Source organism: Oryctolagus cuniculus, chromosome 18 (assembly GCF_964237555.1).
Source record: "Oryctolagus cuniculus chromosome 18, mOryCun1.1, whole genome shotgun sequence".
Classification (NCBI taxonomy): Eukaryota; Metazoa; Chordata; class Mammalia; order Lagomorpha; family Leporidae; genus Oryctolagus; species Oryctolagus cuniculus.
The window spans coordinates 21312881-21333461 of NC_091449.1; the positions used below are offsets into that span (position 1 = coordinate 21312881).

Genomic DNA, 20581 nt, shown 5'->3' on the forward strand with positions numbered 1-20581 from the left:
CACCTTTTTCAGAAAGAATAAGAGGCCGGCCCCGCTGCTCACTAGGCTAATCCTCTGCCTGCGGCGCCGGCACACCGGGTTCTAGTCCCGGTCAGGGCGCCGGATTCTGTCCTGGTTGCCCCTCTTCCAGGCCAGCTCTCTGCTGTGGCCAGGGAGTGCAGTGGAGGATGGCCCAAGTGCTTGGGCCCTGCACCCCATGGGAGACCAGGAGAAGCACCTGGCTCCTGGCTTTGGATCAGCGCAGTGCACCAGCCGCAGCGCGGCAGCCATTGGAGGGTGAACCAACGGCAAAGGAAGACCTTTCTCTCTCTCTCTCTCTCTCACTGTCCACTCTGCCTGTCAAAAAATAAAATAAAAAAAAAAAGAAAAAGAAAAAAAAAAGAAAGAATAAGGATAAATTTGGCTGCATCATTATTTCAGATTCAAATTCAATCTTCATAGATTGGGTTTTAGAAGCTGCCAGTTTTCACAATGTGTTTGATAAAATGTTTACAAATCCAGAGCTTTTGATAACAGTGGTCATCTCACTGTGGAAAATTACCATACTCATTCTTTTTTTTGATAGGCAGAGTTAGACAGTGAGAGAGAGAGAAACAGAGAGAAAGGTCTTCCTTCTGTTGGTTCACCCCCCAAATGGCTGCTACGGCTGGCGCTGTGCCGATCCGAAGCCAGGAGCCAGGTGCTTCTCCTGGTCTCCCATGGGGTGCAGGGCCCAAGCACTTGGGCCATCCTCCACTGCACTCCCGGGCCACAGCAGAGAGCTGGCCTGGAAGAGGGGCAACCGAGACAGAATCCGGCGCCCCAACCAGGACTAGAACCCGGTGTGCTGGCGCCGCTAAGCGGAGGATTAGCCTAGTGAGCCGCGGCGCCGGCCCTAGTAACCTTTTCAAAGAAGAAAGATGTTGCCATGCCACAGAAAGGATATGCTTCACAGAAAACTCTTTCCAAAGAGCCTATAGAATCTTCTGTTTTGGTTTGGTCTTCAGGTGTTGAAATAATTTCTTATTTACAGTTTCTGATAAAGGAGTAATATGAAAAAAAGTAATCCAATAAGGGTGCATATTTGGCGTAGCGGTTAAGGCATACTTGGGGCACCTGCATTCCATATTGGAGTGCCTGGGTTTGAGTCCCATCTCTGCTGTGTTCTGGCTTCTTGCTAATGCATATCCTAGACAGGACAGCGGATGATGGCATGAGCAGTTAGGTCCCTGCAACCCGCATAGGAGACCTGGATTGAGTTCCACACTCCTGGCTTTAGCCAGGCCCAGTCCTGGCTGTTGCAGGTGTTTGGGGAGTGAACCAGCAGATAGGAATTATCTCTGTATCTTTTTCTTTTTCTCTCTGCCTTTCAAATAGATAAACTAAGTAAATAGAAAATTTAAAACCTAATAAAACACTCCACAGTAGATGAAGGGATTATTTTGAACATTTCTGAAGACTTCGTCTTTATTACAAGTTGACATCTCACTCAGTGCATAGCTTGCCATTTGAAGTGAAGTAGACTCTAATACACAGTGTGTGCTTTTTGACATCTCTTATCTCATCACCCTTGTCTTCTTCTGGACCAGGGGCAGGCATGGAATGAGGTTAATGTTGTTGTTGATCTGGGCTTTGGTGAAGAGATTAGGAGCAGCTCCATTGTCAGCTGCCAGAAGAAAGAATTCCTGAGTGTAGTGAAAGGAAAAAACTGAGTGCTGACAGGTTCGAAAACAAGTCCCACTCATTCTCACCACCGTGTGTGCTGGTCCTTCACTTTCTGCAGTTTCCTCTTGGGGGTGGGGGGAGGGGCTGCTGACACTCACTCTGCGTGAGGCTTTGTGATTTGTGTTTGAATGACTGTAGCAACCGAATGCCTCGCTTAGCCACTTACTGTACTGCATTAGGGAAGAAAGCACCTATTTGTTAATCCTACTGCTGCCACCTTTTTTTTTTCTTCCTACAGAAAAAGAAACACAGGAAACACAAACACAAAGGCAAGCAAAAGAGTAAAAAATCAGAGAAAAATAGCAGTTCTGAGAGTACAGACAGCAGTGACAGCTCTAGTGACGATGAAGGAGCCCCTGACCTGTCACCCCAGGAGCTGCTGAGACGGTAGGCCCCGGGGAGGGTGGGATTCCCAGGAGCCTTTCAGAGGCTTACTGAATACTTGATATATTTGCTTAGAGGCAAATTCAGAAATGGGAAACTTGTGGATTGACAGGTTTTTTAAAAAATTAATACTTAATTACATAACAGTATGTGAATATCTCACCATTATGAAAATCCAGACCTCAAAGAGCTTCAAGTAGCCCTTGGCCAATTCACACCTCTCCTTTCTGCACAGTAGCCTCTGCCATCAGTCTCATATGTAGCCCTCCAGACTTTTTTTCTGCAATCACACATCCATGCAAACATATGAGTACACACACATCCATACATATACACATATTTTTGTGTACATTATTAATGTAAATGATGTAACTTTATGTACCATCAATTTTTAGGGTGTGAGCATATTTAATGCATAAACACTGCCAAATGGCTATTCAGAGTGGCTGTGTCCCTTGGTTTAGTCAGCTTTTTGTCACTGTCACTATGATATCTAAGGAAAGCTACTTAAGAAGGTTTTTTTTTTTTTACAGCCTACAGTTTTAGAAGTTCAAGTCCAAGATTGGTAGAGCCCATTGATCTGGCATCTGATGAGAGTAGTGGATTTATTTACCTTATTTGAAAGGCAGAGTGACAGAGAGAGGGAGGGGGAGACATCTTTCATCCACTGATTCACTTCCCCAATGCCTGCCACAGCCAGGGCTAGGTGAGGATGGGTCAGGCTAAAAGCAGCACTCTGGAACTCCATCTGGGTCTCCTGTGGGTTTCAGGAACCCGTGTACTTGGGCCGTCATCTGCTGCCGCCCTGGAGCATCAGCAGGAAGCTGGTCCTCAATGCAGAGTAGCTGGGACTCGAAATGGAACATGGGCTGTGGGCATCTCAAGCAGCAGCTGCACCAGCTTCAAAAATTCTGCACCTAAGTAAACTTATCTTTTAATTCCATTTTCCACGAACTTTCTGAATCACCCTCTTACAATGGTTGAAGTAGGTGAGTGAAATTGTAATTGGAATTTTGCCTTTATAAATTGTCCCTAATACTCGATGTGGGTGAGGAGGGTTGTGTGTGTGCTCTGGAGGTAACAGAAGGAGCTTTAAAGGCAGGCGTTGTGGTGCAGTGAGATAGACGGCCACTGGGGGTGCCCGAATCCCACATTGGAGCCTGGGATTGAGTCCTGCCTCTGCTTCTGATCCAGCTTCCTGGGTAGCAGGGGATGATGGCACAAGTACCTGGTTCCCCCAGAGTTCCTGGTGCCTGGCCTCAGCCTGGCCCAGCTCCAGATACTGCAGGAATTTGGGGATGAATGGAAGATTCTCTCTCTGTCACTCTGTTTTCAGATAATTAAACACATCTTTAAAACACCACGGATTAAGCAGTGCTTCATCCTAGGTGGTCACCCCGTGTTCTACAGGTGCTGTGAGGTGGTGTCTGGTCTACTCGGCACTCATGGAGGGCTTTGGTTTTCCAGGTCCTGTCTCACTTTCCTTCCCCTCCCTTTCTTTTTTCTTTTCCAGGCTGAAATGTCTTCCCCTAAGGAGGCAGTGAATGAATTCTGACCTGCCCTGGCCGGGCCCAGCATCAGATCTGCCTGATGGAAGCTTGCTGGTTGTTCAGTTAATACATTGTACAGATTGTATTTATATGTAAATTCCTGCTGTAAAATAATTTTTAAAACCCTGACATTTCAAAGGCTGCCCTGAGAGGTTGTAGAAATTGATTTCTATTTTTAACTTCGGTTAGTGTCAGAGGAAAAGACTCAGCCTGAACAGTTTAATTAAAGTGGAAGTTTTCTATTTTCTTCTCGATTTTTGAAAAAATTTCCTGGAACTTCCAAAAGTATTCAGAAGTGACGGCTGTGCTCTCTGGTTTTGTTCTGAAGAACTGCGTCCCCGGGAGGGCAGTGAGACTCACGGAGGGACTGCGTGGGAGGGAGGCGCACCTGCCTGCTGGTTTGGCCTTGGCCGTGAGGCTCCTCCCTCTGCCATGCTGGTGGCCGCAGGGAAGCAGGCGAGCAGCACACAGCCGGGGCCCTTAGCCCCTCGCGGAAGGTGTCACTCTTGTGTGTCTGCGGCCAGAGGGGGCCTGGGTCACACGGCTCCAGGACCCCGCCCTGCAGCCCTGGGTTCCTGCTCTGAGCCACCTCATGTGCACTGCTGCCAGGTGGAGGCCGCCAGGCCCTGGGCAGCACGTGGTCTCAAAGGGCCGGCTGTAGCTGTGGGTGTGGCGCGTGGCGCCGCCGTTCCCAGCTAGGTCTGTGGGTGGACGGCCTGGTCTGCGGGTGGGCGGCCTCCGGCGGCCGGGCTGCCGGGAAACCATGGGTGAGGACTGGAAGAAGCCCTTGGGCCCTGACAGCTCGCACCGCAGGATGCCTCTGGTGACCCTGGTGCGAACTTTCGGCGGCTTCAAGATGTCCACGCCCGAGGCGCGCCAGGATCGGCTCCTGGCGACCCTCGACCCACTGGCCTTGGGCAAGAGTTCGCTGCCGTCACCGCCGCAGTCGGATATGTACTACATGCAGGAGGAGGTCTGGGGTGACCAGGAGCCCCTCTCCAAGGTCAGGATCACCCTCGGCGTGAGAGGGCAGCGCACGCATGGGGAGGGAGTTCGGGCCAGTGAGGCACCTGCAGGGGACTCACCCGGCTTGCCAGGATCCCCCCCAGCAAAACCCTGGGTCTGCTACCCCTATCTGCCGTACACTCAGTAGGCAAAAAGGCGCAGAAGTGGCTGCCGCAGGTCCGCGGGTCCTTCCTCTCCCCAGCCCGAGTCCCTGCGCCCCCTGGAGGTCACTGGTAACCTGCACAGACGGCACACAGCGTCCTGCAAGCCTCAGCTGGCATTAACCTCGTCCCCCCGCCCCCGACCCCGCTGGTGGAGCCCGACCCCCTGGTCTCCATGTCCCACCTTCCCCTCGGCCCCTCACAGACTGCCACCCAGCACCTCCACATCCCCTACCACTGCCTGTGGGAGGACAGTAGGGGAGTGGAATATGTGGCTTGTTCGTCTAGTTTTATTCTTCCAGGTTTATTGAATTATAATAATGCACACACCATATAATTCAGCTATGCGCGGTATACCATTGGATGCTGTGGAGTGTACTCCCACGGTTGTGCAACCATGGCCACAACCGATCTGAGAACATTTCCATCACCCCAGAAAGGAAATCTATACCCCATTGCCTACCCTCCCAATCCCCAGTCTACTTCCTGTCTCTACAGATTTGCCCACCCCGGGCCAGGACAGCAGGGACATCAAGGGGCCATGGTCTTTGCTGGCTACCTCTTCCTCTTAGCATCCTGTTTTCCAAGGTTCATCTTGTTGGGACATGTAGGAATGTAGGAAGACTTCAGTCCTTCTTGTCAGCATGTGGTCAGGACGCAATTAATTTGTTAATTCATCAGATGATGGACATTTGGATTGTTGCCACTCAATGAATGTGCTGTGAAGGTTTGTTTTTTGTTTGTTTGTTTTTTGTTTTTTTTTTCTGCTGGCCACAATGGCCATAGCTAGGCCAATCTGAAGCCAGGAGCCAGAAGCCAGGAGCTTCTTCTGGATCTCCCACATGGGTGCAGGGGCCCAAGCACTTGGGCCATCTTCCACTGCTTTCCTAGGCCATTAGCCAAGAGCTGGATTGGAAGTGGAGCAGCCAGGAATCAAACCAGTGCCCATATGGGATGCCGGCACCGCAGGCAGAAGCTAGTTCTACTACGTCACAACTCCAGCCCCTGCTGTGAGTGTTCTACATGTAGATGCAAGTTTGGATATTTTCATTTTTCTGGGGTATTCACCTAACAGTGAAATTGCTGGGTCATATGTAAATGCATGTGTTTAACATTTTTATTTTCTAAAGATTTATTTGAAAGCCAGAACAACAGAGAGAGAGAGAGAGAGAAAGAAAGAAAGAAATATTTTTCCTCTGATGGTTCTTCTCCAAATAGCCACAATAGCCACATCTGGGCCAGGATGAAGTCAGGAGCCAAGAACTCTATCCAAGTCTCCCATGTGGGTGGCAGGGGCCACCCAAGTACTTGGGCCATCTTCTAGTGCTTTCTCAGGTACATTAGCAAGGAGCTGGATTGGAAGCAGAGCTGGTACTCCAATATGGGCTGTAGTGTCACAAGTTTAACCCACTGTGTCATAATGTGAGCCCCTTTGTTTAACTTTTTGAGGAATTATCAAGCTATTTTCCAAAATAGCAGAAAAATTTGACATTTCCACCAGCAGTATATAAGGGTTCCAGTGTTTCTACATCCTTATTTTATTTTCAAAGATTTATTTTATTTCAAAGGCAGAGTTACACAGAGAGAGGTCTTCTGTCCATTGGTTTATTCCCCAAATTGCCACAGTGGCCCTGATTGAGCCGAGTCAAAGCCAGGAGCCAGGAGCTTCCCATGTGGGTGCAGGGTCTCAAGCACTTGGGGCACCCTCCACTGCTTTCCCAGGCACATTAACAGGGAGCTGGATCGGAAGCAGAAAACCGGGACCCGAACCAGCACTCACACAGAGTGCCAGCACTGCAGTGGCGACTCAACCCACTATGCTACAATGCCTACCCCTCCACATCCATATTTTTATGTGACTTTGATTGCAGCCATCCTTTTGGATATGATGCAATACCACACTGGTTTGCATTTCCCAGATGACTAACAATGTTGAGAATATTTACATGTGCTAGCAATCATTTGAATATATTCTTTGGAGAAATGTGTATTTGGAGTCTTTGTCCGTATTTAAATTGGGTTGTCTTTCCATCATTGAGTTGTAAGAGTTCTTTATGTATTCAAGATATAAGCCCTCTTTTTAGGTATAAGATTTTCAAGATTTATTTAAAAAATTTTTTAAATATTTTATTTACTTGAGAGAGAGAAAGAGAGAGAGAGAGTTCCCATCCATTGGCTCATTCCCTCAAATGCCTGGCATAGTCCAGGCCTAAGCCAGTGGGAACTGAAGCCAGGCACATGCAGGAGCCCAAGCACTTGAGCCAGCACCATTGTCTCTCAGGGTCTGTATCAGTGAGGAGCTGGAATTGAGAGCTGAGCTGGCACTTGGCTCAGTCACTCCAATATGGGACACAGGCATCCCAAGTGATGGCTGAACCGCTAGGCTGAATGCCCACCCCGCTATCAAAAAGTTTTTGTTTCTTACTTTCTTGGTGTTGTCCTTTGAAACATGCATGTTTTTAATTTTTATAGCATTCAGTGTTGTTTTTGATTTGTTTTTCTTGTGCTTTCAATGCCATATCTAAGAGACTGTGCCTAATGCAAGGTCGTGAAGATTTATGCCTATATTTTCTTCTAAGAGTCTTGTACTTCTAAGGTGTACTTCAACAAGTTCATGGAGGGCCTGGAGTTGTGGAGCAGTGGGTGAAGCCATCTCTTGCAATACTGGCATCCCATATTGGAGTGTAGGTTCCTGTACCAGCTGCTCCACTTCCCATCCAGTTCCCAGAGAATGCACCTGGGAAAGCAGCAGAGGGCAGCTCATGTACTTGGGCCCCTGCCACCCACGTGGGAAACCCGAATGGGGTTCCTGGCTCCTGGCTTTGCCCTGGCCCAGCCGTTATGGTCATTTTGGGAGTAAACCAGGGGAAGCATGATCTCTTTCTCACTCTGTCTCTCCTTTCTCTTTCTATCACTCTGCCTTCCAAATAAATAAAACATCTTTTTTAAACATGGAAGACTGAATTATGATGGTCATTATAAGTTTATGTGGATTTTGTCACCTTTTAGTTATATTAATATGTGATTACCTGCCCCCCTCCCCCACCAAAGCTTGCTACTTCATTAATTGTTTCTCTTCCTTGATACCTTCCATGTAAGTAATGAAAGTATGGTCAAATACTGTATTGATAATATAGATGCTTAAGGTGGGAACATTACCCAGTTGGAGGTAGCATGAAGGCTGTAATCTCATTCTTTTTTTTGTTTTGTTTTTGTTTGTTTGTTTGTTTTTTGTTTTTTGACAGGAAGAGTGGGCAGTGAGAGAGAGAGACAGAGAGAAAGGTCTTCCTTTGCCGTTGGTTCACCCTCCAATGGCCGCTGCGGCTGGCGCGCTGCGGCTGGCGCACCACACTGATCCGACGGCAGGAGCCAGGTGCTTCTCCTGGTCTCCCATGGGGTGCAGGGCCCAAGCACTTGGGCCATCCTCCACTGCACTCCCGGGCTACAGCAGAGAGCTGGCCTGGAAGAGGGGCAACCGGGACAGAATCTGGTGCCCCGACCGGGACTAGAACCCGGGGTGCCGGTGCCGCAAGGCGGAGGATTAGCCTACTGAGCCACAGCACCAGCCTCATTATTTTTTCTTAACACGTGACTCAAGGTGCAAGTAATTGTCACCCCTTTTGGATGCCACAGCTTGCCCCCTGTGAATATCCGCAGGAGGTGTGGGAGCAGCTGCTGAGTTACCAAGGGGCCTGTAGGCATGCAGCAGTTTGCTTAGACCAACAGTCAACACAGCCACTTGGCAGGCCCCACATGAGAGTGTTGGCTGCTCCCAGAAACCACCTCCCAGCCCTGGACCAGCATCCCCAGCTGTCCTGGGCTTTGTTGACACCTGGAAGCAGCAGGTACACCCAGCACCATGGTGACATCAGAGCTTGGTTGTGCTAATAAGGTCTACTTCTTCTCTGAAATGCTTCTGATTAGCTGTTAACACATTGCAAGTTCATCCACATCTCCCTGAAGAGACCAGCCAGTTCAACTCCAGCTTAACGAATCGGCAACAAACGCAAGAAGGAATGGTTAGGATATATTTTGTTCTTTCAGAGTTTAAAAAAATTATTGGATACACTGTGTGTAGTAGTGCTTTTTTGGGCCATATTTAAGACTGCAAACATAGGACTTCATAGGAATGCATGGTGGATGAGAAAACAGAAGGGGAGGGAAAATATTTCTTTCTATCTGCTCTGCAAAGAGATGTAAGGAAGGAATACTGATTTAAACCTCTACTAGTGGAGGTGGCGCGGTGGTGCAGCGGGTGAAGCCACCTCCTGCAGTGCTAGCATCCCATATGGGCACCAGTTCAAATCCCAGCTTCTCCACTTCCGATCCAGCTCTCTCTGTGGCCTGGGAAAGCAGTAGAAGATGGCCCAAGTCCTTGGGCCCCTGCACCCGCGTGGGAGACCCAGAAGAAGCTCCTGGCTCCTGGCTTCAGATCAGTGCAGCTCCAGCCGTTGGGGCCATCTGGAGAGTGAACCAGTGGATGGAAGACACCCCCCTACCCCCGCCGTGTGTAACTTTACATATGAATTTTATCATCACCTTCTCAATTTCTACAAAGATGTCAGCTTGGAACTTGATGGGATGGTGTTGAGTCCATGGAGCATTTTATAGAATGCTTTTATAGAATTTAACATTCAGTCAGCTCATCTAGGAATAGGGATCGCTTTCGTTTGATTAGGCCTCATTTAATTTCAGCAATGTTTTGTAATTTTCAGAGTATAAGTTTTATGCTTTCTTTGTTCAGGTTATTCCTACATGCCTTTTTTTTTTTTTTCAAAATTGAATTGGTATTGTTTTGTTTTTAAGATTTATTTATTTATTTGAAAGGCAGAGGCAGAAGCAGAGAGAGAGAGAGAGAGAGCTTCCATCCACTGGTTCACTTCCCAAAATGGCCATACAGCTGGTGCTGAGCTGATCTGAAGCCAGGAACCAGGAGCCAGGAGCTTCTTCTGGGCCTCCCGTGTGGGTGCAGGGGCCCAAGCACTTGAGCCACCTTCTACTGCTTTCCCAGGCCATAGCAGAGAGCTGGATCAGAAGTGGAGCAGCCGGGTCTCGAACCAGTGCCCATATGGGATGCTGGCACTGCAAGCAGCAGCTTTACCCACTGCACCACAGCACTGCCCCCCTCCATATGTTTTTGATGCTTTTGTAAATGGATTTTTTTCTTAATTTTCTATTTAGGTTGTTCACTGCAAGTATTTAGAAATGCAGGGTTTTTTCCCCTGCAACCTTGTTGAACTCTTTTGATTAGCCCTTTTTTTTCAGATCCCGTTTAAAATCCTGAGTGGGCACGACCATGTCGTGAGTTCCTGCCACTTCTGCGTGGATGACACGAAGCTCCTCAGTGGCTCCTACGACTGCACTGTGAAGCTGTGGGTAGGTGGCCCCTGCAGGCCCTCCCAGAACGAAACGTAGGCACTGCTCGTGCAGACCTCCCCTGGACTGAGTTCCCTGACACTCACAGATCCCAGGAGTTTGTAAGGGGCTTCCGAGCACAGCGTGAAGAAGAGGAGGAGCCCACCCTAGGGTCAGAGCAGAGATGAATTAGTGTTGCTGCCTCTGGATCTGGACACAGTGAGAGCCAGGGGTGGAGGTGACGGGACTGACAGCCAGTTGGGGGAATCCCAGTGGCTCTGAGGGCCTACCTGGGGCCTCTGAGTTATGTCATCATTTGAGGCCTCCTTCTCATCTGAGAAACTCAGTTGCACCCACAAGGATGCTATGGCCAGGCCTGGGGAGGGGGTGGGGGAGGTCATAGACAATTGAAGGTGGCTTTGAAAGAGGTGGGCTCAAGGGCAGATCAGCACCCCAAGATGCAGGAAGCAGGGGCACAAGGGATGTTGTCGTGATGTTCCAGTCAGTTGCAGAGATGTGGCCATCTGGAGCCCTGCCGGAGCCCTGTGAGTGTGACCAGCAGACCCTGGCAGGAATGGGCAGGGTTGGGAGGTGGCAGTGGCCATCAGGGACCAGGACACCTCCCTGGGGGAGGGCAGTCAGTTCTGAGTTTTGGTGTCTTGTCTGGGTTGTAGGGCAGGAAGAAGACCGAGTGGAGTGAATTTAAGGCCGGTTCCCCAGATTCTGGATCGGGTCACTGGGTGGAGGACAGCCCTTTACCCTGCACATGACCTCAGAGGAACATCTGTTTCATCAGTGGGTGCCAAGGCCTGGCCAGCCAGGCAGGGGGGTTGTGGGACTGTAAGTAGGTCCCACAAGTTACATGACTTCTGCTGTTACTTGACCCCTGGGCCTCCTTGAGCCTCCCCCTGCCTCGCGGCCCCAGCTTTGTGTTAGATCTGCCCCCGGGGTCTGCCTGGCCCACACCAGGCCCCAACAGACCTCTCCTCCCCCGACCCCAGAGCCCTGGAGTCCCCTGATCTTAACACTTGGAACCCTAAGTCCTTTCTGAACCCTCTGGGCTGGTGGAGAAGCCCTGAGGGTAAGTAAGGAAGTCTTCGCCATGGCTGTCACCCAGGGGGTGGGGCTGGTGACTCCTCAAGTGTGCATTTTGCTTTGCTGTCTCCAGGCGCTTCCCTTGCTCTTCTTACTCTGAGCTGGGGGGAAGGACTTGCGGGGTTTCCATCTGTTTGGGCTGAAGGGCTCCTGTCTCTGAATGGAGACATCTGCCTGTCTCCACTTGGGTTGGTGTCCCTGGAGATGTGCTTGGTCCTCACAGCAGCCTTGTGCCCTGGTCCCTTGCCTGTTCCGTGCTGCACTGCATCACGATGACAGTGAAATCCAGGGGCAGCTAACTTGATAGAGAAAAGGTCTACTCAGCGCACAGGTTCAAGTCCATAGGCAGCCCCATCGGTCTGGCCTCTGGCCGGGGTGGTGGTAGCAGAGGTGGAGCACATGTGGGGAGGATCACAGGGCAGGACAGGGCAGGGCAGGAAGCAGAGTGGGCGGCTGTCCCTGCACACGCCTTCATGGCAGCTCTCTCCTGAGAATGAACCCCAACAGCACGCCCTGGTGACCTCAGGACCTCCCGCTAGGCCCACCTCCTAACCTCACAGTCAGTGAAGTTCCCTGCCTCTCAGTTCCAGGAACTTACTAAAGTTCTGCATGAGATCCAGAGCCAAAGCATACCCAGATGGTAGCACCCGCCCAGGACGTGCTCACTCCACCTCTGCTGCCACAGCCATCCTTCTCCCCGTCCTAGGAAACACATCACAGTACCCCACCCTCACTGCTGGGCACACTCGTAACTCACTCCCTGAGCCCCCTGCTCCTGCCCTCTGCCTCTGCCTGTCTCACACCTGTACCCCCAAGGCTGTGCCCTCGGCTCCCAGCCTTGGCTACCCTGTTGACTGCCCCCACCCAGGATCTCCATCTCTCCCCCTGGTTCTTTTTTCCTATCTTCTTCCCCTTCCATGGGCTCCTCCTGGTCCTAGCCATGGCTCTCCCCACCCCACCTCTGCCCTCGTCATGCACTGTCCTCCCCTCGGCAGACGGTTGAGCCACTGCCCTACACAGTTGCTCTCTCTTCTTACAGCGTGTTGGCCAACATGTCCCCTTGCCTCTGTCTCTTCTTTCCCAGTGACCCCACCTCCAGTCCCTTCCTGCCACCTCACCCCAGGCCCATACACCTGTCTTGATCTTTGAAAAGCTGCCTTTCCCCTAACTGGAGAGTTTTGTCAATAACTTGGAAACCCCATAAATGAATGAAGAAACTGGGGGGGAAATAATTCTTTTTTTTTTTTTTTTTTATTTGAGAGGTAGAGTTACAGATGAAGAGAGGTAGAGACAGAAAGAGAGGTCTTTCTTCCATTGGTTCACTCCCCAGATGGCTGCAATGGCTGGAGCTGCACCAATCCGAAGCCAGGAGCCAGGAGCTTCTTCCCGGTCTCCCACGCAGGTCCAGGGGTTCAAGGACTTGGGCCATCTTCTACTGCTTTTCCAGGCCACAGCAGAGAGCTGGATTGGAAGAGGAGCAGCCAAGTAGAACCGTGCCCATATGGGATGCCAGTGCCACAGGTGGAGAATTAACCTGCACCACGGTACCGGCCCTGAAAATAATTCTTGATCCCATACCCCATCTCCCTCTCATATGTTAACACTTTTCTTTCCGGTCATTAAAAATATAAGTTTGGGGGCCAGCGCCCTGGCATGGTGGTTCAAGCTGCTGCCTGCAGGGCCAGCATCCCATATCGGTGCAATTCCTGTCTGGCTGCTCCACTTCCCTTCCAGCTCTCTGTTGATTTGCCTGGGAGAGCAGGCCTGGGCCCTGCACCCATGTGGGAGAGCCAGAAGAAGCTCCTGACTCCTTGCTTCAGACAAGCCCAGCCCTGGCTGTTGCAGCCATTTGGGAATTGAACCAACAGATGGAAGATCTCTTTCTTTGTCTCTGTAACTCTACCTTAAAAACAAACAAACAAACAAAAAACAAAAAACCCTTTGGTAGTTTCTCTCACATTACAAAGGTAACAATTTTATTTTAAGAAATATTTAAAAACACAAGGGGAAAAAAAAACCTTCACTGTTCCATGACCCCAGAGTTAACTGCTATGGAAACGTTGGAGCACATTTTTTTTTCTTGTATATACAGATAAATACATTTGCAACATTGGGACCATATAGAAATTTTGGGTACTCGTCATGAACTTGGGCTACAAGCAGTATCACCTCTCCTTTATTCCTTTATTTTCCCCACTATTTATGAGAGCCCTTTGCTGTACATTCACTCCGAGTCTGAGCAGGATCTGCCTGGTTAAGTTGTCTGAGTGCACAGGCAAATGAAGAGGAAGCTGGTTTACCTGTCCATGGTTGCTGTTCCTTCTTTGGCCATGGGGTGTCACTGTTGGATGCTGAACCTGTGCAGCCCCAGGGACACAGTGTCCATTCCAGCGCTGCCCTTAGTTTGCCCAAGACTCTGCCCAGACTGCATGGCCTTGATCCTAGGCTCCAGAAGATCGTTTTCTTAGTCCACAGCCACGTGCCTTTTGACCAGAGCAGCACATCAACCAGGGAGGCTGGACCCCAGGCTGTCAGAACAGCCCTTTCTTCCCAAGCCATTAGACTCCTGAGCCTAGGCTGCCCGCCTGGATGTATCCCACCTGCCCCCTGGGGTGACTTCCCCTCTGGGACTCCTGATGTCCTTTCCTGCTATTGGGCTTCGCCTGGGGCCTGCTGAGTTCACTTAAACATGGTCCCATTGTTTTGAGCCCCACAGAGGAGGAGTTGAGGGAGAGGGTCTATGCAGGAAAGGGGTAATCACTTCCCTATAACTATGCGAGCCTTTCCCTGAGTGGTGGGCGTGGCTCGCTTTGCCTCAAGCACTTTCCTTCTGAAAGTCGAATTTTGGTGCATGCTAGACAGACCGTGCTGATGTGGGCAGCCGCAGATTAAAAACAAAACAAAAATCCCTGGACCACTAGGCTCCCGTGCACCTCCCTGGTGGCCAACACTTCCCAAGTGGAGCCACTTCCCAGGGACTCACTGGAGAAGACTCTCGGAAGATTGCCTGGCTGCCTCTGCACGGGCAGTGCCTTTGCCTTTGCTGGCTCGGTTCTGTGTCCTTTCACTGTGATGACACTCAGCTGTGAGTGTAGCTTTAGGAGGAGCCCAGTGCATGCTAGAGAATCCCCAAACCTGGGGGTGGTCTCAGGGACCCCTGGTACGGGGTCCCTTGCCTCCCGGAAGGCTTGAAGTCCTAATGCAATATGGTCCCTGAATATCAGGTAATGTTGTCACAGACCTACCCTAGTAAGGTCCCAAAGCTCCCACACACATAATAGCAATAAGGTCCGGTCCTGCTAGTGATTCTTTGCCTTACCAATAACGTTTGTGTCAAGGGGACCTTCCATCCTGGTTGGAGCTGAAAACAAAAGCTGTTGGCACATTTCACTTTTTTTTTCTTTTTTAAAAATATTTTTATTTATTTGAAAGGTGGAGTTACAGAGAGGCAGAGGCAAAGAGACAAAGAGAGGTCTTCCATCCGCTAGTTCACTCCCCAGATGGCTGCAAGGGCCAGAGCTGTGCCAATCCAAAGCCAGGAGCCAGGAGCTTCTTCCGGGTCTCCCATATGGGTGCAGGGTCCCAAGCACTTGGGCCATCTTCTACTGCCTTCCCAGGCCATAGCAGAGAGCTGGATGGGAAGTGGAGCAGCTGGGTCTCGAACTGACACCCGTATGGGATGCCGGCACTGCAGGCGGTGACTTTACCCACTAAGCCACAGCGCTGACCCTAGTGTTTCTTACCGCAAACACTTTTATCCTCCTGGGAACTCTGCTTGCTTCTCATCTCAGTCTCTCGCTCTTCACCTTCAGCAGGGCTGTTGGCAGCTGCTGTCGCCCCACTGCTGGATGTACTGGTTTTCACCACCCCCTTTAGAGGGACACCTAGGTTACTGGCCTGTGATTTTGCCATCATTTATCTTGCACATTGAAGCTTTTCATTCCTAAGTCTTTGATCACAATTTTGATTATTTTTTAGGAGACACCCCCACCACCCCGCCCCAGGTCAAAGGCTGTGAGCTTAACAAAAAGAAGTGATGGAAAGAACTGCTAGATGCTGCAGTCTCTTTGGCCAGTAGAAAAAGAGAAAACTCACCCATTTGGAGTTCTGCTCCCAGGGTGCCCAGTGAGCACCCAGTGCCTGTGGAAGTGCGTGTGGGGTTTCCATGGCTGCTATGGATGGCAAGGGGGTCCCCCTGCCCGGGGAGTTGCTGCGAGGTCCTTTGTCTCTGGGCACTAATTGGCAGTCCTAGGGCCCTGGGGTTCATGTGCTTGGCTGCTATAGATGAGCTGAGGGCTGTTCATGGCCTTGGCTCACAGCTTCAAGAAGCGTGGTGGTGACCACTCTCCCTTCGTCTCCCATTGATTCGAGAACGCTTTCAATGGAGCTGTGGAGCGGGAGTTTGAGCACGGGCCCGAAGCGCCTGTCGTGGAGTGCAGCGTCTCGGCTGACAGCAGGAGGTGACTTCCCCACAGGCCAGGGTGGAGGTGGGGTATACACACTTGGCGGGTTTCTTGTTTCTTAAATTTTAGTTTATTTGCAAGGGAGGGAGTGAAAGAGAGCTAGAGAGCAGAAGAGCCTCCAACTACTGGGTCACCCTCCCCCCCACGCCTGCCAGGAGCTGGGAACTCAATCCAGGTCTTGCATGGGTAGCAGGGACCCATGGGTAGCAGGGACCCGTGACTTGAGCCGTCACTTGATCCTCCTGGGGTCTGCAGTGGCAGGAACCTGGGGTCCGGAGCTGGAGCTGGGACTTAAATCCAGGCACTCCCATGCAAGATATGGGTGTGGTAACAAGCACCTAACAGCAGCATCAAACTACCAAATGCCTGCGCCTTGTCTTGTTTTTAAATTGATTTTTTAAAAAGAGATTGTATATATTTATTTGGGAGGTAGAGTTACAGACAAATCTTCTGTCCACTGGTTCACTCCCCAAATGGCCACAATGGCCGGAGCTGGGCCGATCCAAAACCAGGAGCCAGGAGCTTCTTTTGGGTCTCCCATGTGGGTGCAGGGGCCCAAGAACTTGAACCATCTTCCACTGCTTTCCCAGGCCACAGCAGAGCAGCTGAGACATGAACCAGGACCCATATGGGATGCCGGCACCGCAGGCAGAGGTTATCCTATTACGCCATAGCACCGGCCCCCTTTAGTTGATTTTTTTTTAAGCAACTATGCAACCATTTCCCCATTATGAGTCTACGGACTTTTCCCTGTGAGAATCAAGTAGCTGTAACAGCACTTTGTCAACTTAAAGTGCTTAAAAAAGAGCCCATTTGTTCTAGCTGGTGCAGGCCAGTCTGAAGTTTCTTCCTGGAGTTTCTCTTTCCTGCTCAGCAGCATGTGACTGTCACAGCTGCAAGCGGCCTGAGCAGCTTCGGCCAGACGCCCATTCTGCAGGGGAAACTGAGGCCCTGGGGGCAAAGGCCTGCTGGGCTGTCCCCCAGGACGCATCAAAAGTGAAGAGGCAGCGACACAGAGAAGGGTTTCTGGAATGTGTTTGCTGCAGTCCACTCACACAGATGGGAGGCCTGGGGCAGCCTGGGGAATTCGCTTTCTGTTTTTTAAACGATTTCTTTAAAAAAATTTTTAAGAGCAATTTTTAAAAGTTTTATCTATTATTACTTATTTGAAAGTCAAAGTTAGAGAGAGAGATCTTCTATCTGCTGGTTCACTCCCCTGATGGCAGCAATGGCCAGGGCTGGACCAGGCCAAAGCCAGGAGCCAGGAGCTTCTTCTAGGTCTCCCACATGGGTGCCAAGGGCCCAGGCATTTGGGACATCTTCTGCTGCTTTCCCCAGGCTGTTAGCAGGAAGCTGGATCAGAAGTAGAACAACCAGGGCTTGAACTGGTGCCCATAATGAATGCCAGCATTGCAGGTGGCAGCTTTACCCTCTGTGCTACAATGCTGGCCCCTAAAATATTTATTTATTTGAAAGGTAGAGCGACGAGAGAGAGAGAGAGAGAAGAGAGAGAGGGAGAGAGAGAGAGAGAGGGAATCTTCCATCTGCTGGTTCACTTACCAAATGGCTATTTAATAGCTGGGGCTGGTCCTGGCTTCAGCCAGGATCTAGGAACTCCATCCAAATCTCCCACATGGGTGGCAGGGGCCCAAGCCCTCAGGCCATCCTCCACAGCCTTCCCAGGTGTGTGAGCGCCGAGTCAGCCAGGACTCCAGTGCAAGTGGAACTGCACATGCTGCCCCAAGAGGCAGGCCTGTGGGAATTTGCAGCTACAAAACCAGTGTACTGGTGAAAAAGAAAAAAAAAGTTTGCATTTGGACTAAATTTAGTACAGAGGACAAACTTTGCCTTTGAAACATGCCATAAAGATTTTTATTTATTTATTTGACAGCTAGAGTTACAGACAGTGAGAGAGAGAGATAAGTCTTCCTTCCGTTGGTGCACTCCTCACATGGCCGCAAGGGCCGGAGCTGTGCCGATCTGAAGCCAGGAGCCAGGTGCTTCCTCCTGGTCTCCCATGGGGTGCAGGGCCCAAGCACTTGGGCCATCCTCCACTGCACTCCCGGGCCACAGCAGAGAGCTGGACTGGAAGGGGAGCAACCAGAACTAGAACCCGGTGCCCATATGGGATGCCGGTGCCGCAGGCGGAGGATTAACCTAGTGCGCCAGGGCGCTGGCCCCTCAGGGCATCTTTTGTATTGTTTGGAATCTTGGTCCTAAACTTGAAGAAGCCCCCATGGAAGCTACAGGCATAAGTGCCTCTGCCATTGTGACGCAGTGTGTATTTTATTTCCAGAGTTATTGCAGCATCCTATGACAAAACAGTGAGGGCCTGGGACCTGGAAACAGGCAAAATGCTGGTACGTATGCCCTGCCCTGCCCAGCACAGGGTCTTTACTGGGCCTGGGTGGCTTTGGGCTGGACCCAGGGAGGGAGGAGATGGCAAAAGCCCCAGGTTCCGCAGGGCCCCGAGATGCAGGCGTGAGCAGCACCCCACAGCTTGCAGAATTTGGAGGCTGCATGGGCTGGTGGGGAGGTGTTGGGGAAGGGAAGCTTCCTGGAGCTGGCAGCTTGAGGGCTGCCTTGGATGGTGGGAGGGGCTTCAGACACAGAAAGAAAGCCAGGGCGGCTGTGTGGATGGGGGGAGGGGGATGGCGTTCAGGGCTCCCCTGTGGGACATTTGGATTACATGAGGCAGGAACTGGGGCTGAGGCCATGGACGGAGGCCATGTGGGTGAAGAACCAGGGCTGCAGATTCCTCCCAATCTGTCCTCTTGTGTCTTGGAGTGGGCTCCTGTCCATCTCCACCAGAGAGGCCTGGATCCCTCCCTGGCCCGGGCAGCCTCCGTCCTGCAGGGACCCCAGCCCCAGGAGCTCCCGACTGCGTCCCTTCATCTTCCTTTCTCTGTTTCAACAAACAAAGGGACAACCTTTCCTCTTATTGCAAAGATCAATTTATATTCGTGGCCAACATTTTTAGAGAGATAAGATAAACTAAGTTTTAAAAAAGAATCCAAGAAAACTGCTTAAAACCACCATTCAGGGATGACAGCGCCTGTCTTGGTGTATTTTTCCCTATGCACGTTCCCATATGGACACAGGCAAGTGTGTTTTGTTAGTAAATACATGAGAGTACAACCAAGAGTTTGTGGACAAATGGAATTCAAAGAATTTTATTTTGATGCAAAAATATTTTTACAACTTGTGAGTAGCTTTTTCCTAATGCATATTTTCCACAGACTTTTTGAAAACCTCAGGTATGAATGGATTTCAGATTTTTTGGCACCACATTTCTTTCCGTTTCCCATGAACCTTTGGAAGTACCCTTGGAGTATCATTTATGCACTCTCTGGATTCTAACTTTCTCTCACTTGACAGTAAGTTGTGAATAACAAGTCACCCACAGGGGTGCATGGAGGGAGGCACCAGCTTGTGGCTGGAATCCCATGTCAGAGCGCCTGGTGGAGTACCCCCCTGCTCCACTTCTGATCCAGCTCCCCGCTAATGCTTCTGGGAAAGCAGTGGAGGATGGCCCAAGTGCTTGGGCCCCTGACACCTGTGTGGGAGACTAGGACAGAGTTCCAGGCTCCTGGCTTCAGCCTGGCCCAGTCCTGGCCTTTGAGGCCATTTGGGGAGTGAACCAGTGGATGGAAGTTCTCTCTCTGTCTCTCCCTCTCTCTGTCTCTGTAACTCTGCCTTTCAAATCTCTCTGTCTTATCTTCTCTCTCAAAAAGGAATATATCCACTTCATCCTTTTATTTCTTTTTTCTTCAGATAAATATGTAAGTAGTCTATTTATTTATTTTTTTGACAGGCAGAGTTAGACAGTGAGAAAGAGAGAGACAGAGAGAAAAGTCTTCCTTCCGTTGGTTCACCCCCCCAAATGGCCGCTACGGGAGTGTGCTGCGCCAATCCGAAGCCAGGAGCCAGTCGCCTCCTCCTGGTCTCCCATGTGGTTGCAGGGCCCAAGGACCTGGGCCATCCTCCACTGCCTTCCTGGGCCACAGCAGAGAGCTGGACTGGAAGAGGGGCAACCGGGACAGAACAGGCACCCCAATCTGGACTAGAACCCGGGGTGCCAGTGCAGCAGGCGGAGGATTAACCTAGTGAGCCATGGTGCCGGCCTAGTCTTTTTTTTTTTTTTTTTTTTTTTTAAGATTTATTTATTTATTCTGAAAGGCAGAGTTACAGAGAGGCAGAGGAAGAAAGAGAGAGAGAGATCTTCCATCTGCTGGTTTACTCCCCAAATGGCTACATTGGCCGAGCTGGGCTGATCTGAAGCCAGGAGCCAGGAGCTTCTTCTGGGGTCTCCCACATGGGCACAAGGGCCCAAGTACTTGGGCCATCCTCCACCACTTTCTCAGGCCAAAGCAGAGAGCTGGATTGGTAGTGGAGCAGCCTGGGCTTGAACCAGTGCCCACATGGGATGCTGGCATTGCCATTAGGGACTTTACCCACCATGCTACAGCGCCGGCTCCCTCGTCCTACTATTTCTAAGAGAGAGATCTTCCAGGGCCAGCGCTATGGCGTATTAGGTTGGGCTGCTGCCTGCAGTGCCAGCATCTCCTATGGGCACCGGTTTGAGTCCTGGCTGCTCCACTTCCAATCCATATCCCTGCTAATGCGCCTGGGAAGGCATGGAGGATGGCCCAAGTACTTGGGCCCCTGCACCCACGTGGGAGTCACAGATGAAACCTCAAGGGGTGCTTACCATCTCCTGCCCTCTCATACTGGTGCCATAATTTGATTGACATGTTAGCCAATTTGGTAGGTGAACAGCGAGACTTATAGATTACTCCTGGCTTTGGGCGTTTCCGCAGACGTCTGTTCCCTGTTGGGCAAATCTTCTGTTCTTCCTTTCCTC

The 20581-nt window shown here is 50.7% G+C and overlaps 2 protein-coding genes across 5 annotated transcripts in view; both read left to right on the plus strand.

Annotated features, from left to right (window-relative positions):
• GPATCH1 (G-patch domain containing 1) overlaps positions 1–3880 on the plus strand; it is a 52607-nt gene extending 48727 nt beyond the window's left edge. The window contains exons 19-20 of one of the 2 annotated variants that reach the window (XM_051846714.2): positions 1943–2091; positions 3602–3880. In XM_051846714.2, the coding sequence (XP_051702674.2) occupies positions 1943–2091; positions 3602–3632 (180 nt within the window). In that variant the 3' untranslated portion in view covers positions 3633–3880. Of the gene's footprint in view, positions 1–1942; positions 2092–2858; positions 3128–3601 lie in introns of those variants that run through there. The other variant, XM_051846713.2, reaches the window with a different exon arrangement.
• Positions 3881–4264: 384 nt separating this feature from the next.
• The window catches only part of WDR88 (WD repeat domain 88), a 32358-nt gene continuing 16041 nt past the window's right edge, over positions 4265–20581 (plus strand). Inside the window, exons 1-4 of one of the 3 annotated variants that reach the window (XM_051846716.2) lie at positions 4265–4641; positions 10070–10180; positions 15626–15714; positions 18014–18077. In XM_051846716.2, coding sequence (XP_051702676.2) covers positions 4402–4641; positions 10070–10180; positions 15626–15714; positions 18014–18077 — 504 coding nt within the window. In that variant the 5' untranslated portion in view covers positions 4265–4401. The remainder of the gene's footprint in view (positions 4642–10069; positions 10181–15625; positions 15715–18013; positions 18078–20581) is intronic. The other 2 variants (XM_051846717.2, XM_051846715.2) reach the window with 2 other exon arrangements.